This window comes from Nyctibius grandis, chromosome 18, assembly GCF_013368605.1.
Source record: "Nyctibius grandis isolate bNycGra1 chromosome 18, bNycGra1.pri, whole genome shotgun sequence".
Classification (NCBI taxonomy): Eukaryota; Metazoa; Chordata; class Aves; order Nyctibiiformes; family Nyctibiidae; genus Nyctibius; species Nyctibius grandis.
This window is the reverse complement of record NC_090675.1, coordinates 7,128,651-7,145,438: the sequence shown is the minus strand read 5'-3', so window position 1 is coordinate 7,145,438 and position 16,788 is coordinate 7,128,651. Positions and strand designations below refer to the sequence as shown.

At 51.4% G+C, this 16,788-nt stretch overlaps 1 protein-coding gene across 1 annotated transcript in view; it reads right to left on the bottom strand.

Annotated features, from left to right (window-relative positions):
- The window catches only part of RNF43 (ring finger protein 43), a 50,324-nt gene that overhangs the window by 11,250 nt on the left and 22,286 nt on the right, over positions 1 to 16,788 (bottom strand). Inside the window, exons 2-7 of the mRNA XM_068415594.1 lie at positions 7,127 to 7,249; positions 2,764 to 2,838; positions 2,142 to 2,273; positions 1,515 to 1,616; positions 715 to 870; positions 54 to 156 (exon numbers count right to left, since the gene is read on the bottom strand). Of these exons, the coding sequence (XP_068271695.1) occupies positions 54 to 156; positions 715 to 870; positions 1,515 to 1,616; positions 2,142 to 2,273; positions 2,764 to 2,838; positions 7,127 to 7,249 (691 nt within the window). The remainder of the gene's footprint in view (positions 1 to 53; positions 157 to 714; positions 871 to 1,514; positions 1,617 to 2,141; positions 2,274 to 2,763; positions 2,839 to 7,126; positions 7,250 to 16,788) is intronic.

Genomic DNA, 16,788 nt, shown 5'->3' with positions numbered 1-16,788 from the left:
ACCCCTGCACCCAACCCCGTGCCTGGCCAGGAAATGCTGTGTCTGAGCCCTACCGAGAATATTGAACATGCAAAGCGGACATGTGTGGTGTTGCTGCAGCCAGGGGTCAACACACTCCCGGTGAAACTCGTGGGAGCATGAGATGATCCGCAGTTCCTAGAGAGGTGGAGAGAAGAGGAAGAGTGTGAGCGAGGAGGACCATGTCCCAAGACCTGGATGGGTCCTTCTTGATGGAAGTGAGCCTTGTAGGATGGAAAGATGTCTACCGGTGAGTGATCTGCAGCTCAGCTTTGCATGGAGGAGGCTGTGCAGCAGCCTGGCAGCTCTGGGGTGTGAAGCTCCAGAGAGGTGCTGGCCCTTGGGAACAGGGGAGGTCAGGCTGAGTGCTTCAGAGAAGCAAAACCCACTTTGGCCCCGTAGTTCCAACACAGACGTATTATGGACATTTTACCCTGCAGCAACAGCTGGAGACCCATCTTCAGGGAATCTGCATCTGCAGGCAAGTGACTTGAGCAGGGGCAGGGCTTTTTTGGCCAAGGGGCAGGCAGACCTCCATCGATGCCGGTCCTTTCCCAGCCCTCAGGAGCTGCTGAAGGAAACATCCCAAGGGCCTCCCCCTCCCGCCAGACTGCTCAGCTCCCACCACAGCTCCCACCTCACTGTGGCCAGGAAGCTCAGAGCCACGGCTAACCAGCAGCCGTGCCCGTAGCCTACCTGGCCCTCGCTGAAATCCTCCAGGCAAATCGCACAGACCGGGGCTGAGCTGCAGCTGCTGGCCGAGTCCCACCGCGACGCCTGCCGGCACCTTGCCTGGTACTTGCGTGTGGCCAGCTGCCCGATGGCCTGCATAGTCTGCTGCTGCAAGGAGTCCTGCCAGGGAGAAAGTTTTAAGGAGAGGCTCAGCTTTACATTGCTATCCTTCTCATTGCCCTTCCATTTCCAAAATGGGATTGTCAGGAGTTTGGGGGTGACACTCATTTCAAGAGGTGACTTTTTGTCTAATCTGATTTAGCCAGAGCAGGTTTTGTCACCAGCAGGAGGCATCTGGCACTGGACACTCAAAATCACTCAGCAGTGCTGAATTTTTGAGCCCCAAAGGTTTGTCTTTCTATAGGACAAATAGGGGATTCTCAAATCTGGAAATACATCTGACTCGGGAAAGACGATTATTTCATTTGTTAGTTTCTATTAAAAATACTAAATCTTCTATTCTCTACCAATACAGACAATACTGTTAAAACCAAGAGCTTGTGGGCCAGCTCTGTGACTTTGCGGGCTGGAACAGGCTCTGGAAGGTGCTGGGGCTGCAGGCGGCAGGAGGAGAGCAAGGCCACCGCACCAGGGATGCTGCCAGCCCATTCCGGGATCACTCCGCTCATCCCTGGGCCCCTCCTGCCTCACGTGGCCACATCTTCAGTTCACACAGAGGCACGTTTCCCCTCCCAAACTGTGTCCGTTCCTGCCCTTCGTGCCTCGCCGTTCGCTCAGACACATCTGCTCCGTGCGGTTCCTACCTGAGTCCTGCTCAGCTGGCACTTTGTGCGAACGACAAAAATCAAAATGATGACAACCACAGTGCTGACCACCGTGAGAAGAATCCACACGTCGTAGTCTGGCTGTTGGATAGAACGGGAAAGAAATCACTCTTGTGTGGCAAGGGTGGGAATTAGAGGCTAGGCAGGGGAATCCCGATCTCTTCCTGACCATCTGCCTTTGAATACATGATCCTTGGCCAAGCTCTACCTTCTTGCTCTTCACAGGTACAAGAAAAAGGTTCAGTCTTTTCTGCCCATTCCAGCAGGAATGGTATTTCTCTGTCTTGCAGCATCTCATCTCACTAGAGGCCACAGTCTAAGGTAGCACAAGCTGAGAAAATCAAGGCTTGGTCTCACCTGAAGAGACAGGGAATCCCATCACCTCACTCATGATGTTTAAGCAAAAGAAACTACATAAGCTGCAGGTGCTTTTGAGCCCTTATTTGCAGCACGCCGTCTGAATGCTGCAGACAGGCAGCTCCTGCAAAGGGCTGCGATCTCCGTCCCTGGGGAGGAAAGCTCAGCATCTCTGGGACAGTCCTGTTCCATGGCACAGCAGCTCGGGAGGGAGGATGCAAAAGGCAGTGGGAATGGTGTGTCGCTCACCCAAGCTGGTGGCTCCTTGACCTCTATCTTCACGTGGGCCTCTCTGTTCTTGTTCACAACGCCCATGAGAAGCTCAGCATCGTGGCCCCTGATCAGAACCACGGGCTGACTCAGACCTCTGGGCTTTCTCAGCTGTAAAGAAACAAACACAGTGAGAAATGGTCCAGAACAGCCTGAAGCAAGGAGTATCTCAGCCCTCCAGGCACGTCTGGTTCCTCCTGATGCTTCTTGCACACACTTTAGAGACTGACTGCTCCCCCAAGCTTATTTCAATGGGGAACCTATTCCTTTCCAGAGATGACAGCAGTGTTAGTGGAAGGGACGGCTGGAGGTCTCTAAATTGACCAGACAATGTCCTTTACGAGCAGCAAGGTGCTGTTTGCAAGCTGCTGGTCTTCTTGCGCTGTGTGGAGATCTGGACATGCCACGCAGTGAGGAAGAGAGAAAAGCACTGTCTGTGTGTGTGGATGAGCTGGGTAAGAGCCAACCCTCAAAGCCAGCCTGCAGTATCCTCCTGGGACCTCCCGCTGCGTGTCGGTGGCTGGTGGGTCCTGACCTGGGCATTTTTTGGGATGGGACAGGGGCACTGTGGTTTAGCTGATAATATCAATGGGGTTTGTACCTGATCAGCAGCGCTTTCGTCATCGGTAATGTCAAAAAGGATCGCACGGGCTCCACGCTCCCCCGCCAGCTTTGCCTGTCCGAAAGAACAGAAGCTTCAGTGGACATTTTGTGTTGAACATCTGTATTAACATCTACCATTCGGATACGTATCTGCCTCCCTGGCTCTGCACAGGAGAAAGCAGCACCTGCTGCTTAGATTGAGAGAATAGTTTGCACCTTGGTTTCTGCACTTGTGTTGAGCTGCAGTGCCTGCTTTTGCTAGAGCTCTGCGGTTCATGGATGGTTTCTCCCTATAGTTGTACAGAAAGATTAGTTGGTGGGTTTGCAGTCACAGCAACCCATAAACCTAAACACCAAATTCCCCAGCTATCTGTGCTATGGGCCCCTTTGCTTCAGAGCTGGATTTGCAGGGGAGGTCTGCAGCCCCATTAGCCCTGCTGACCGCTACCCAACCCTCCCGTCCCAGGACTCTGCAGGTCCCCAATTCTCACCATGGCTGCACCAGCCGTGGGCTGTCTATGGGTCTGACTCCCCTACACATTGCTCTTCCTGGTCCCCGTCCCCCACATTCATCAGGCAGAAGCTCAGGTGATGCCTGGGCTGCAGGTCTGGTCTAGGATTAGGAGTGGGATGACTTTTCACAGCCCAACGGTTGCTGCGGTCTGAGAAGGACAGCTTTGAGACCCACCCAAACGAGTATACATGCCACCCTGGTGAGGTCAAAGCACACTGCCTGGAGGACCTTGCGGGGTCACCCACGTCCTCCCACCAAGCCCTTCGAGCCCTCCAGGCAGGCAGAGGCAGCCTCTTGTGAAAGGGAGACGGGAACGTGAACAAAGTGCAGGGCTGGGCCGCTGTTACTCACGCGGAGCCCTTTGATCTGCGCGTCCCCGAGCGCCTGTGCAGACAGGGAGCTGCCGGAGCTGCGGCAGCAGTTTACCCACTGCATTGCCAAACCCCAGCTCAGGGGCCAGAGGTCAGTGCCGCCGCTTCCCAGCTGCAATATCAAACGCAGGGCGCCGGCTGAGCGAAGGGAAGGGGCATTCCCGGCGCAGTGTCCGAGCAGGTTCAGCTCCATCCCTTGCTCGCAGGTGCTGGTCACCTCCCTGCATCTCATCGGGGAGAAGCTGGGGCCAAGAGGTGGGTGCCTGGGTCTGGGGACAGGGATGAGGATGTGAATGGAGATGCAGATGCTCGGGAAGACCACAGAGGCAGGGCTGAAGGCTCTGATAGGGTTTGACACTCTTGGGTTGGGTATACCAGATGGGGAAGCTGGAAAAGTGAGATCAGAGGCTCGGGGCAAGGATGAGAGACTGGGGTCCTGCCTGGTATCAAAGGAGCCTCAGCGTTTGCCAGCACCGAAGAAGAAACAGGACTTTCAGGTAGGGACTTCCACCCATTGAAGCCAGTCAAGCTTTGATGAACAATGAACAGCTCTGCAAAGATTTTGTCCCGCTAAAGACACCGACAATGAGGAAACAAACAACTGAGCCTGGACAAGTGACTCTTTCCGACATCTTTCTGACTCCTCTTGCAAAGGATACAACTTTTGTTCAAGCTATTCACACCCTGCTTGCTGCAATCGTTTTCTGAGTGCTTGCTGTCTGTGCGTCGGATCCCTTCAGCCACACGGCACAGCTGACCTCCCTCTTTGAGGACTGAAACGCTTTTGGTGCAAATATGGATTAACAGGATGATTTCAGCAGTTTGTCACCCAGACTTGCAATCAATGGTTCACTCAGAAAAAAAATACTGCAACAATATTACAAATAATGCATCAGAAAGAAAAATAAATCACTCTGAATTGATTCCAGAGGTATTTTCCATGCCTTCCTCTCCCCTTGCAGACCAAACACCTTCCCTACTGCTTTTAGCTTTGGATGCTGAAGCAGTGCTAGAGTTTAAGAGAGGAGAAGCAGAAAAGTGCATCAGGTGGCTGGCAGAGTTATCCTCGTGCCGGGCTGGCCGGGGCTGTCTGTGTGCACTGCTTGGCTGGGTGACAGCTAAAGCAGAGGTTATGATAACACGTTGCACATGGCTATTTTTATCATCATTGATATAGCGCTGCAATTCAACATGCAAAGCTCTACCATGAGGAACACATGCCAGGAAAACAAGGCTCCTGCTCCAGCCACAGCCCACAGCTACATCCCTGCTCCTGAGGAGAAGCGTTGCCCAGGGATTTTGAGGAAGAGATCTGTATGATGTTGGAAGGAAGGAGCTTGGCAGTGGCTTCAGGAGGATGGAGAAGCAGCCAGACAGCAATTGCAGGTGGATGGAGGAACCAAGGCACAAGGCAGGGCCTGGGGATGTGGCCAGCTTAAGGAGCATCTGCCTGTATTTCACGGCTAAACTAGTCCTATTTGGGGGAGAAGAGCTGTGAGCCTCCCTGGGTGAGACCTTGGAGCAGGACTACCTGCAGGCAGGATGGCAACCAATGTCACTTTCAGCTGGATCTCAAAATCCAGTGTTGGATTTGGCTCTGGTAACAAAGCAATGATGGCTAAAGGCCAGTGAACTGTTCCTCTATCGAGTCATGAGCCTGGCAATGAACTGAGGGGTTTATTTGCTTGGGGGGGTTCGTGGTCCTAGAGAAGGGATCAAGGCTGGTGAGGATGACCACAGTGCAGCAATGAACCATGTCCTGTCCTCCCTGCACAGACCTTCTACAGCCGATCCCTGGACTCCGTAACACACTGGTACTTCCAGTACTGTGATCAGAGGCTCAAAGATTAAGGACAAAACTAGCAAAACAGTTTTTAAATCTTTTAGGTTCTTAAGTGTAAAATGAGTCTTTGAGGCTGCTCCTTCCTCCTGTTCAAGATCCTCCACAGGAGCTGCACTGACCAAACCAGCCATTACTGCCCCCGCCCCAGCATCCTCCCCTGCGAGTTGCAGCAGCCTGGGACCACTGTCGTGTCTAGACGGACACAGGAGAGCTGGAGTACCCGGCTGTGCTCCCTAAGGTGCCTGCAGAGCCCTTGCTCTCCTCTCTGTCACAAGCTGCACTGGAAGCCCTTGGGTTCACTCTTTATCCCACCACCCTGGTGCATCACTAACACCCATAGGTGAGACCAGGCCATTTTCCAAATGTGGGGTAACTGATAGCAGGTCGATAACTCCAGCCCATTGGCTTGTGCTGACAGCAGGCATCAGCTCCAGAGCAGCAGCAAACCAAACTTAGGCTTCCACCCTGGTCCAGAAAGAGACAGGCATTGCTGCCTGGCTGCCCATGCAGCTGGGGGGACGCAGCCCCGAGGTGGCAAAGCCATCACAGCATCCCATCCCTTCCCTTTTGTTGCCACAACCTCTGCAAAAAAAAAAAACCTGCCGTGCAAGAACAACTGCTTGGTACGAGTTTTGTCTGTCCTCTTCAGCCGAGCTGCAGGGAGGACAGAGAAGGACCCCGTCCCCATCCCCAGTACATCACTGCCAGCAGAAAGCAGACAACAGGGGCGGCATCGCCTGAATGTGATCCAGATAAAGCCAAGAAGAGCTAAATGAGGTTGTTTTCCTGTTTGTTCAGTGCTTGTGGAAAACAACCCAACGTTTAGTACAGAGACAATAAAAGGAAGCAGAGAACCACTGAAGAAAAAGCTAATGTTAGACTTATCCACACAACTTTATCAGAGACACAAAGATTTTAAGGCTTAAAATGACCCTCGTTCCTACCTGACTTCCTTATTACCGGAGAATTATACCAGTGACCTCAGCTTTTGATACAGCAACTGCTGTTTCACTAAGGTACCTCTTTCACAGGAGCCCTGATCTGAAGACCTCTGAGATCTCCCATCCCTTTGCAGGGCGGATGGTGGCCCACGCTGTTAGAGAGTCACGTCCCACCGCTTGTTCGCCTGGATTTGTCTGAATTGCTCAGTGCTGATTCTTCATGTCCCTCATCCAGTGAAGTATGACAATATTATTTTTAAAGACAGGACCACAGAAGATGTTTCCTGTGTCCATGTTTTCCCACAGGACAGAGGACATGGGGAAACACAAATCCCCCCACCAGGCCAGCAAAGCAAGGGGAGGCTGCAAAACAGGAGGGGCACGAGGCAGTAAAGCGTACGGGATGCTGGGGAAAGCTCTGAGCTGTCCCAGAGCAGCCAGGTTAGGGAAAACTCCACACCTTTTACAAAGCCAGGCAGTCCAAATAATAAGGAGGGACGGGTACTGGGGATGGCTGGCACAGCGTCTCTCCCAAAGGACCCCTTCTGCAAGGACCCTGCTCTATCCTTGTCCTTCTCTCCACCTTCCAACAGCTCTTTCCTACCCTGCTGCCTCCTCCTGCCCTCACTCTTTCCTTGCACCGTGGGTTTCACTTCCCAGGTCGGTGCCATTGGGGGCATTTTTGCACCTACCTTGTTAGCCAGCGACAGGCAGGGGTTGGGATCCCGATCTGGCTGTTCAAGCTTGACAATGGTGATGAATCCCGATTCGGTGTGTTCATCCTCGCTGGTGTTGCACAGGGACAGCGGGTGGGACTGCAGGACAAAAACAAAGGAAAGCTCAGATCTTGGGGCTCAGCACTGCAAAGGGTGGCTCTAGCTGTAAGGACGTGCCCAGAGGGTGCAGGACACCCCTGCGGTGGGCATCACCACCGCTGCTACATCCCATGGCCCTCTCTGAGCGTCAGCGAGGCTTTGAACGCCACAAGAAGCAAATCACTGTCAAAGTTTTGGTCCACCAGGAAAATGTTCCAGAGCAAGGTGGAGTTTCTGCCTTTCTGGTGGCTACACTCAGGTCTGACTTTGTCTCGGTCACAGATATGCAAAGCCAGTGCAGTCTGTGACACTGCAGCCCTTGACTTTTGGGACAGAGCATCCCAACAGTACAGGTCCCAGTGCTGCAAGGACTGCCAGCATCCTCGGGCCGCAGGACTCTGCCTGCAGCCAGCTTGGCCCCTGCCAGCGCTCTGGGCAAGGCAAAGGGACCACAACAAAAGCAAACTTCAAAGATTCAGCACTTCTTGTTTCTCAGCCACCAAACTCAACAACTTTATGACAAATTTGCAGAGGAGAAGCCAAAGGAAAGAGTGAAAACACTGAAAGCAGGGAGAGAAGTACCAGGAATGAGAAGGGAGAGGAAAAGCTCTAAATCTCCCCTCTTTCAGTTTAAAACCATTCCCCCTCGTCCTACCACTCCATGCCCTTGTAGATCAAACCCCAGACTCTCACCTAACCCTCAGGATCTCGGACACCGAGGTGTAAGAGATGGCACCACAAGCATGAGCTAAGACATAACCTGCTACACTTTAAAATACTGCACAGGGCAGCTCGGCCCTGATGAACTGCTGCGTGCCTTTGACCGGCAGTCCCTCATCCATCTTTCTCTTAGGGTTTTCCACTCTAATCCATAGCGATATTAGAAGAAAAATGTCAAAATGCGATATAATTTAGACTTCCGACTTAAAGACGCCAGAGCGAGTGCAACTGTACCAAGCCAAGCACCATGAACTCTAGAAATTCAGGTGTCCAGGGAAGCAATCCAACCTGTTATGAGTTGGGAGCGCCCAGGGAGGGCTCCCAAATAACCCCGTGCTTCACTTGAGCAACGGCCCCCACCGAGACCAACGCGGCACTGGAGTGCCCGTGATCCCGCCGGCTTTACCAAGCGATGTCATGGCTTTTATACTCTGTTTGCTCTACTGGGAGTTATCCGGCTTTTGGTTAATATATCATTTTAATAATCGCAGAAAAACACAAAACAGGAAATGCAAAGAGCGTGTCTCGTGGTACTTGTAATAATTCAGCGATAACGCTCCTGCCAGCGTTATCGAGCCTTCACCGCGCGCTCCCGGAGCCCGGAGGAGCCCAGGCCGCGTGGGGAGCGTGCAGAAAATGCTGGCAGCTGTTCTGGAGGGGAACCCAGTTGGTAAATCTGGAGAAGACCTGCTGATGAATGCACCAAAACCTTCCCTTTGCTTTTCTATTAAGACTGGGCACCGTGGTCTGTTCCTCTTTCCCTCTGGGACAGCCACACTGCCAGCTCTGCCCATACCCTGGTCCCAGCGCTGTTTGTAAGACACAGTCAGCCAGAGCTGTGAACCCCCTGGCTTTGTCACTCCATCTCTCCCTGTCACCACATCCCTCCTGTCACTCCTTCAGCAGGATGCAGAGCTCCTCCGCACCCCTATGTGCTTGCTACCACTTTTTTTTGTTCCCTCCTGTTTCCTTATCCTGTGGCATCTCAGTTTCTATCTTTTCCATCCACACCACCTCTCCTAAAACACTGAACTGAACTTCTCTAACTTCTCCTTGCTCTCTTTCCCACTTTATTCCCACCAGACTCACTATCTTCACACCAACCTGTCGCTCCCACCGTGCCAGCACCCCTCATACGCTGGACCTTGACACCATCTGGTACCGAGCAGCCAGGAGCCGACCAGAAATGCCGGGGACGTGGAAAGGTCCTGTGGAAAGCCGGGCATAGAGAGGTGCTTGATTCGCACTTGGGGGCTTCATTTATAAAACAGCAGACAAAAAAGATGACCCCGAGAGGTCACCTAGCCCACTTTGCTGCCTGAAGGCAGGATCAGCCAGACCTAAAACATTCCTCAGAGACACTGGCTCAACCTGTTTTCGAGCCCTCCAAAAAGGGAGACTCCTCACTCACCCACTCCAGGGCTGCCTTCTCCTCGACACACCGCATAGTATTTCCTAACGCCTCATCCGAATCGGTTTGGCTGCAGTTTAAGCCTGTTAATTCCCACTGAATCAACTATGCCCACAGAAAAGAGATTATTCCCTTTTCCCCCCACACCCCAAGAACCATTTAAACATTTCTCTCCCCCTTTCTGTTCACAAAAGAGTGACAAGGGCTGAAAAAGGACTCGGAGAAGCAAAGTCCCTGACAGCCTCAGTTTTCTCTGTAAGGGAACTCGGAGTACTTCACACCCTTCCTTCATCGGGGATGAGTCAAAAGGATTGATCTGATTCGAAGTGGCAGTAAAAATTTTATAACCAACCGGTAAGGTTGGCACGGAAAAGAGAGGAAGAGAACAGGACATGAGAGTGTTCACCAAAGGGCTCTAGAAAAATCGTGGACTCAACTGGTGAACTGTTAACACCAAGATACAACTCATCACTAAATTGACCCCAACACCAGACAAATTGCAGGTTGCAAATACCAAGCTGAATTTGAAGAAGCTGAGAGCAATGCAGGGAATGGCAGATCAATATCCTGACTGCCCCGAGTCTGAAGGCTAGAGGTGCACCTGCACGGTGCATCTCCCAGAAGAGCCGGAGCACAGACACTGCCACAGCTGCTGGCACCAGGGAAACCTCCGGGGACCTCTGCACAGCTGGGGTGGAACAGGGCACGTGCGCTTCCCCGGTCTTCTCAGTTACACACGGCCTGACGGCCCTCGGCAGGCTCAGCCTGAGTGCTGTGCTCCCACAAGGAATGCAAGCCCAAGGAATGCTCCTGCCAGCCATGCTGCCTTGCTGGGACACCCCAGTCATCAGACTCTCCTCCCCTGGGTCTCCCCCAGCACTCACGCTGCGTGAACATCTTTATTCCTGTATAAAAGAGGGTCTTCCCAGTTTGTCCTAACCCTTCAGCTCTATCAGCTCAACAGAAGCCCCTCTGACACCAAGATCACTCCGCTACGTAGCCATCACTCTACTGACAGACACAGCAGCAGCAATGAGGGGACGCTACCAAAGGTACAGGAGATGCTACCAGGAGGCTGGCACACAGCTACAGCAGAGCTGAAAAGTGCTGTGGGATGCAGCTGGAAGGGCAAAGAAGAATGAGGAGGGATGAGGCAGGGAGGTGAAGTGGATGTTAACCATGAAGAAACTGGAAATGGCTGGTTGGAAAAGGAAGAGAATGGCAGAGTGTTTCAAGGGGCCCGAGGCAAAACTGCAGCTTCTATGACTCCTGGGCATGAAGCTCGGCCATCAGGATATGGGGCTTTTTAATTTACCTGTATAAAGTTTCAAGAGCTGTTATAACAGCAAACACACCTTACCCACGTGAGTCACAGACAAACACGTTCACTGATAATAAACGCATTATTCTTAGAGAGACGCAGGTCCTACCTCAACGTGCGAATAGCTCAGACAACCATCCAAGTCCCCTGAAGGAGTGGCAAGAGGTGGGAGAGGAGACAAAGGACCTGCAAGCTGCCAATGCAATATTCCTACGCTTGTTCCCTTAAGCGTGCTCATGAGCTTCACTATCTTTGGCCATTCTCAAGGGTCAGCAGTGCCCAGGGTTTGATACAACAAAGCAGTCCCTAATCAATAACTACATCTCTTTCTCCTTTTCATTACAAAGCTGGTGAGCAACCCCAAGAGGGACGTTTATTTGATTATCACATGTGCAGGATTAGACGGTTTAGGTGAGTCACTAGGTCTGGATCTTTTCCGTCTAATTGCACAAACGTGGCCATGGCGTTGGAGAAAACTCTCACTACACACCTCACTGTCCTGCTGACAGCTCTGCTCAAGTTTGCTCTCCTATGGACAGGAGAGGTCCAACACAGGGGAAGCAAGCGTCACCTCTTCTAGCACAGCCACCCTGATGATAGCATGGCCCAACAAGGACATTTTTGGCAAAGTTTCATTATCATGTCTGGTTAAACTCTCTCGCTGGTCCACACATAAATTTTGGAATATCAAAGGCAAAGGGAGGTTCTCTGGTCAGCCCTGACTCACACCACTAAATGAAAGTAAAGAAAAGCTGGCCCAAGTCACGGGAGAACAGCTCACGCTCCTGCTGCCTCCAAGCACACTGCAAGCAGTCTGGATTCAAAACCCAACGAACAGCATCCAACCCATGTCGACCTGCTCACCTCATATGCCTTAGAGCGCTCAACTTGTCCCCACTCTGCGGGACAACGCCACTGGCAATCTCCATACTTCAAGGCCCTCTTACGCAATGACCTTCTGCACTCTGCTGACAGCGGTTTGGAGGTTAAAACTACCCCACAAAACTCACGCAAGTCTTGCCCCTCAACAACAGCCCAAGGCACTGGCAAAACCCGAGGTGTGCAGGCAGCACAGCAGCCTGCTGGCATCCTTCCTACCACTCAAAGCACAAAGCTGTATAGTCACTTGGGACCAGCTTAGGGGTGGCACAGACATATGAGGTCTTCCACAACTGATTATATCAAGCACCTTTATAGGAGACAGCTCTGACCCTAAAAGCAACTCGGCAGTGATGGGCCAGATACAAAGACTCACCCAAACCCAGATCACTTTACCCGCAGAGGCTGGAGTATTGTTTCCTGAACCAGCAAGTTTCTACAGTGGGTTTCAAAGTCAAAGCCTTGAAAGTGGGTGCCAGAAAGAGCATTCTTGCTCTTCTAGAAAGGAGATAACAGATCTAGAAGAGCAAAGACTGACAAGGAAATTCTCCTTGGGGCAGATTATGCCATAATTTCTTCTGAAGCACCACATATCTCCAGGAGGGCTGAACTGCTCCTGGAAGGAGACCATATGGCTCTCCTGAGGTTGACGTGGACGGGGGAATCCTCTAGGACTCTTCTGAAGATGAAGCTCAGCAGCAGTGTTGCCTCCACTGATGCTTGGAGATTGCAGGGCCCTGACATGGACCTGAACAACCATTGTGGTCATTTCTGGAGAAACCAGCAACGGTCCAGGGAAGCCTTACCTGGTCACGAGTGAAATATGGGCATTGGTCATGAGTGAAACATGGGCATTGGCCTGTGCTCGCCAGGGAAAAGCTGCAGGCAGGAGATGGGCATGGGGTGGAGGAGTCACCTCTGCTGAGCCTTCCCTGGCTGGCGCTGCGCCCCCAGGGGGAACATTGCCTGATCCCCTCCCCCTCGAATACCCCTGGGCTCCACCGCCTCAGCCAGGTGCAGAACAAAAGGGAACGAATGATTTAGTTATTGCTTCAGCGCCGAAGGTTTGAAGGTCAGCCATTCAGCGCGGCACTCATTGTATGACCAAGCGCTGCCCGCGCTGCCCGCCCTGCCTGCAGACCTGCAGCTACACTTGGCTCACCAGGGTACGGCACGGCCGGCTTCTGAGCGGGGAGATGAAAGGCTTTTTTCTAATGTAATAACTGACGGCCTCTTCAGTGCCGTTTGAACTGTTTACAGACCGAGTTAACGATTACAGGCAATGTGTACCTTGGCTGCTGCCCAAAATTCTTACCCGCCCGTCAGATATTATCAAAGAGCCCTTCACTGCTGGCCTGGAGTCCTTCCAAAGCACAGCGCCGAAATGCTGGCGTAGAGGAGGGGCCTTCGGCGCTCAATCATGAAACCCAAGCTAGAAAGTCACAGATCTGCTCTGGCAAGGTGTCCTGGGGACCAGTCGCTGAGTCACGTAGAGACACAGGAACACCCGAGTGGTTTCCTAAAGCCCCTCGTGCCCCTTGGGTCCATGTGGGGTGGGCTCTTCCCTGCAGGACATCTCATAGGGCTTTGCCTGTGCTGGCTTCCAGACTTTATCAGAGGACACCACAGAGCCCATGAGCTCTGGCTGTCCAGGTTTCCCTCCCTGTACGAGGTTGCTGCCGTCCATACCTCGTTCTTTACACGTAGCCTGGATGGTTGTGTTAATGCTGGTGGTTACGCAGCTTAAAGCTACTCCTGCCAAAAGCATTTTCAACACCCTCATGCCTAAGAGTGTGGACAAGAACAAACCAGGTGGTGGGAGATTAGATAAAATCACTTCCATTGTTATTTGTAGCTGGAAAAATGCAGGTGTAGGTATAATGTCTGGCTAGATTTAGGTTAGAAAACAAGCCCCAGCTCTCTGGGGCAAACTGCACCAAGTCTGGAAATCCCGTTGGAGCGAAGGGATGAAATCAAGAACTGGCAAGCTGCTCTAATTACAGCTGAGGAACACAGAGCCACATTCAAGCAGCGCTGAGGCTACGGAGCAAACTGCTTCCGAGGCAGGAAATACCGCAGCTGCGGAGGACGGCTCCGGTCCTGCACCCGCGGAAACCTGGGGAGGTTCGGCGAGAGCAGAAGCTAATCTCTGCGCCGTGTGTTGCTCCTGGAAGTTTCTCCCAGAGGCAACGTCCAAAATATAATTAGCAAAAAAAAATAAAAATTAAAATCTCCATTTCGGATAGAAACGTGCCTCACGTACCATCAGTCCCCCTTACCACTGAACTTCAGGCTGTAAAATGCTATTTAATGCTGTTCACTAGACCATCTGCAGACTGAGCTACCACTGCTTCAAGGTATCCACAGACCATTGTTAAAAACCCTCTGCTTCAGACCAGCCCGGGCTTTAAAACTCCCAGCTACACCAGCAGCATGAACTGGTGCATCCCATGCCTACCAGGAGGCTGCGGCAGTGCTGCTACGCCATCATCCAAAAGCTCTTTGTAGCAAAGGCCAGAAAATAAAAGTATGAAAATTTATGGTAAAATTTTGCTCCTGTGTTCCCAAAACGAGCCATTTTGTCCTGCACAAAAAAAATGTACAAGTGTCTCTTTCACAGGTGGACAAGAGATGGGGTTTCCAAGGGATGCTTTCCAGAGATGGGCTGATGCCTTCACATGGTGCCAATTGTGTGCTTGAAATATGATGTATGTCAGCAGGTCCCAGGCATAAGGGTGAAGACTGAATAGCTAAAGGAATAAATTACTTGCTTTTTAATCACATACCATACTGCCTTCCCATTGTTTCGTTGCTCAGATGTAGGGTTTCTTTACATAGGGATGAGAGAGTGGCTGGTGAAGGACACAAGTATCTCTCTTGTTGGATGTTGTAGTATTGCCAGGAGACAGAAATGTAGATGCAAATGTATTTGCTGTGATTTGATTCAATAAAACTTGCTAGTACAGTGCAGTACACTACAAAAATTGGTTCCTCCTACGCTTACTTGCTAAGACATGAGTTCAGGCCCTCTGGGATCCGCAATTCCCTGGCTGCTATCGATGACATCACTGACATCTAAGGAGCTGCAGGAATGCCGAGAATGCAGCTCCGGGCTCCTGGGGATGCTGAGCTCATCTGCTGCTGCAAGAGGCACGAAAGATGGGGTGTCTGGGTTGCAGTCCTGGCTCATTTGCAGCCTTCTCATTCCAATGTACATGCACGTGCTCTTTTTAAGGCCACACAACACATGGTCACACAAGGTTGTACCAGTTTAAACAGCAAAGTTGGAATTGTTTGAAAATTTATTTCACTGATGTCTTCAGATGCTGAGCAGAAACAAGAATTTCGGCACAGGCACATGGGGTCAGACCCAAAATTAACATAACCCTTAGGGACATGGTTTAGTGGTGGGCTTGGCAGTGCTGGGTTACTGGTTGGAGTTGATGATCTCAAAGGTCCTTTCCAACCAAAACGATTCTGTGATTCTATGACCTGTCTCACAAGCCAGCAGAGACCACTCAGAGAGTGGCCTTCCACTTTTTATACCTTTCCAGCATTACTGGAGTCACTGATCTGGAGGATGTACCCCGAGCAGGGTGGTTAACAGCCTGAAGGATTTCACAAACACGCCTCATTCCCTTTTTGCCCATTTATACTTTCTTCCACAACCTCCTCTGCAAATGAACTCCAAAGGATTTCAGCTAAGTCAATAACTACTTTTTTTTGACTGAAGATATTCTCACAGGAGGTTTCCAAGAGCGATCTCTGTTAGCTCTCAGATGCACCTTTGGCTATTACCAGCCTTGCTGCGTGTAACCAAGCTTGCATCCTGGGGAGTCCAGCCGCTGAAGATACCCCAGATGTTCAAAGAGCTGGGATGGCACACTGAAAAAGGCTTGACGCAGGTAAAAATAAAACTCTTCCCCTTCATTTCAGCCTGTTGGGAGCCTCTGAAGACTCCAGCATTCATCACCAAAGGGCACGTCTCCACGCAGAGGTTCTTAGGGATGAGGATGACACAGTTCTTGGCCCAGTACTCAAGAGGCTGAGGCCAAAAAGGTGAAGAAATTTCCGTTTTCAGTCACCTCTGCTGCGGTGTTCAGAGCAGCATGGAGCTGCAGGATCAAGGACAAACAGGGCAGAAAGTGAAACAACTTCCCTGCTCAACAAAATGTGATCCAGTAGAAGACAACCTACCCACTGTCTTTACTCTAGGCCACCCAATAATCTGACCAAATGCTACTTTAAAAGGGTTCAGACTGACTGAGCTCCAACAGCTTTCTTCACTCTGCAGAACGGGAAGGGAGTCGTTCACAGACCGTTTGTTTGAGGCAGTGAAAGTAGGTTAGTTGCAACATCACTTCCACTGGAGGATCTAACTCTCATCAACCTGCATCTCCTCGAGATAGATCCATAGATCCTCCATAGATCCAAAAGGAGGATGAGTGTGGGGATAATGAGGACATCTGGAGTCACAGGAGTTAGGACTAAAAGAAGTTCAGAAAGGAGGAAAGCCCTCCTGCTTACAGGAGGGAAGGCTCTCTCTCATCTCTGGTTATTGCAGATTTGGGGATATGAGGGATGGAGCTACCAGCCTGACACCTGCCAATTCTGCTTTTTTCTTAACAAAGACACTGGTCCCTGCCAGAGAAAGACCACTGGAAAAGAGAGTCTAGGACTGTCTAGAGTTTCTGATACGGCTGCTCAGCGATACAACTACACTGCATTGTATAAAATCAGCCATCTACACCTTGAGTTGACTCATGCAGACTCTGGTTCCTAGGCTTGATTGCCTTTTCTCCTGGTTCTGAAGGGTGGAGGTGGTTGTTGCAATCACAGATTCTCCCTCTGTATCTGCTGCTTTTCATCTTGGCACATTGCCGGCTCATGGTGAGCTTCTCACCAACCATCACCCCCAAGTCCTTCTCCTCAGGGCTGCTCTCCGTCCATTCTCCGCCCAGCCTGTATTTGTGCTTGGGATTGCCCTGACCCATGTGCAGGACCTTGCACTTGGCCATCCTTCATTACAGCTCAGATGATTTCTCCTCTGGTACAATTCAGTTGATATTTCCACCAACACTCCCTAACGTTACACTGAACAACGTGCATTTACACTGCCCAACACACCAAGCCCTTGGTTTCCTCATGCAATCTGGCATTACTGTCACTGTGTAAGGACAAAAAGCCATTGTAGCCAAGCCCTTAAAG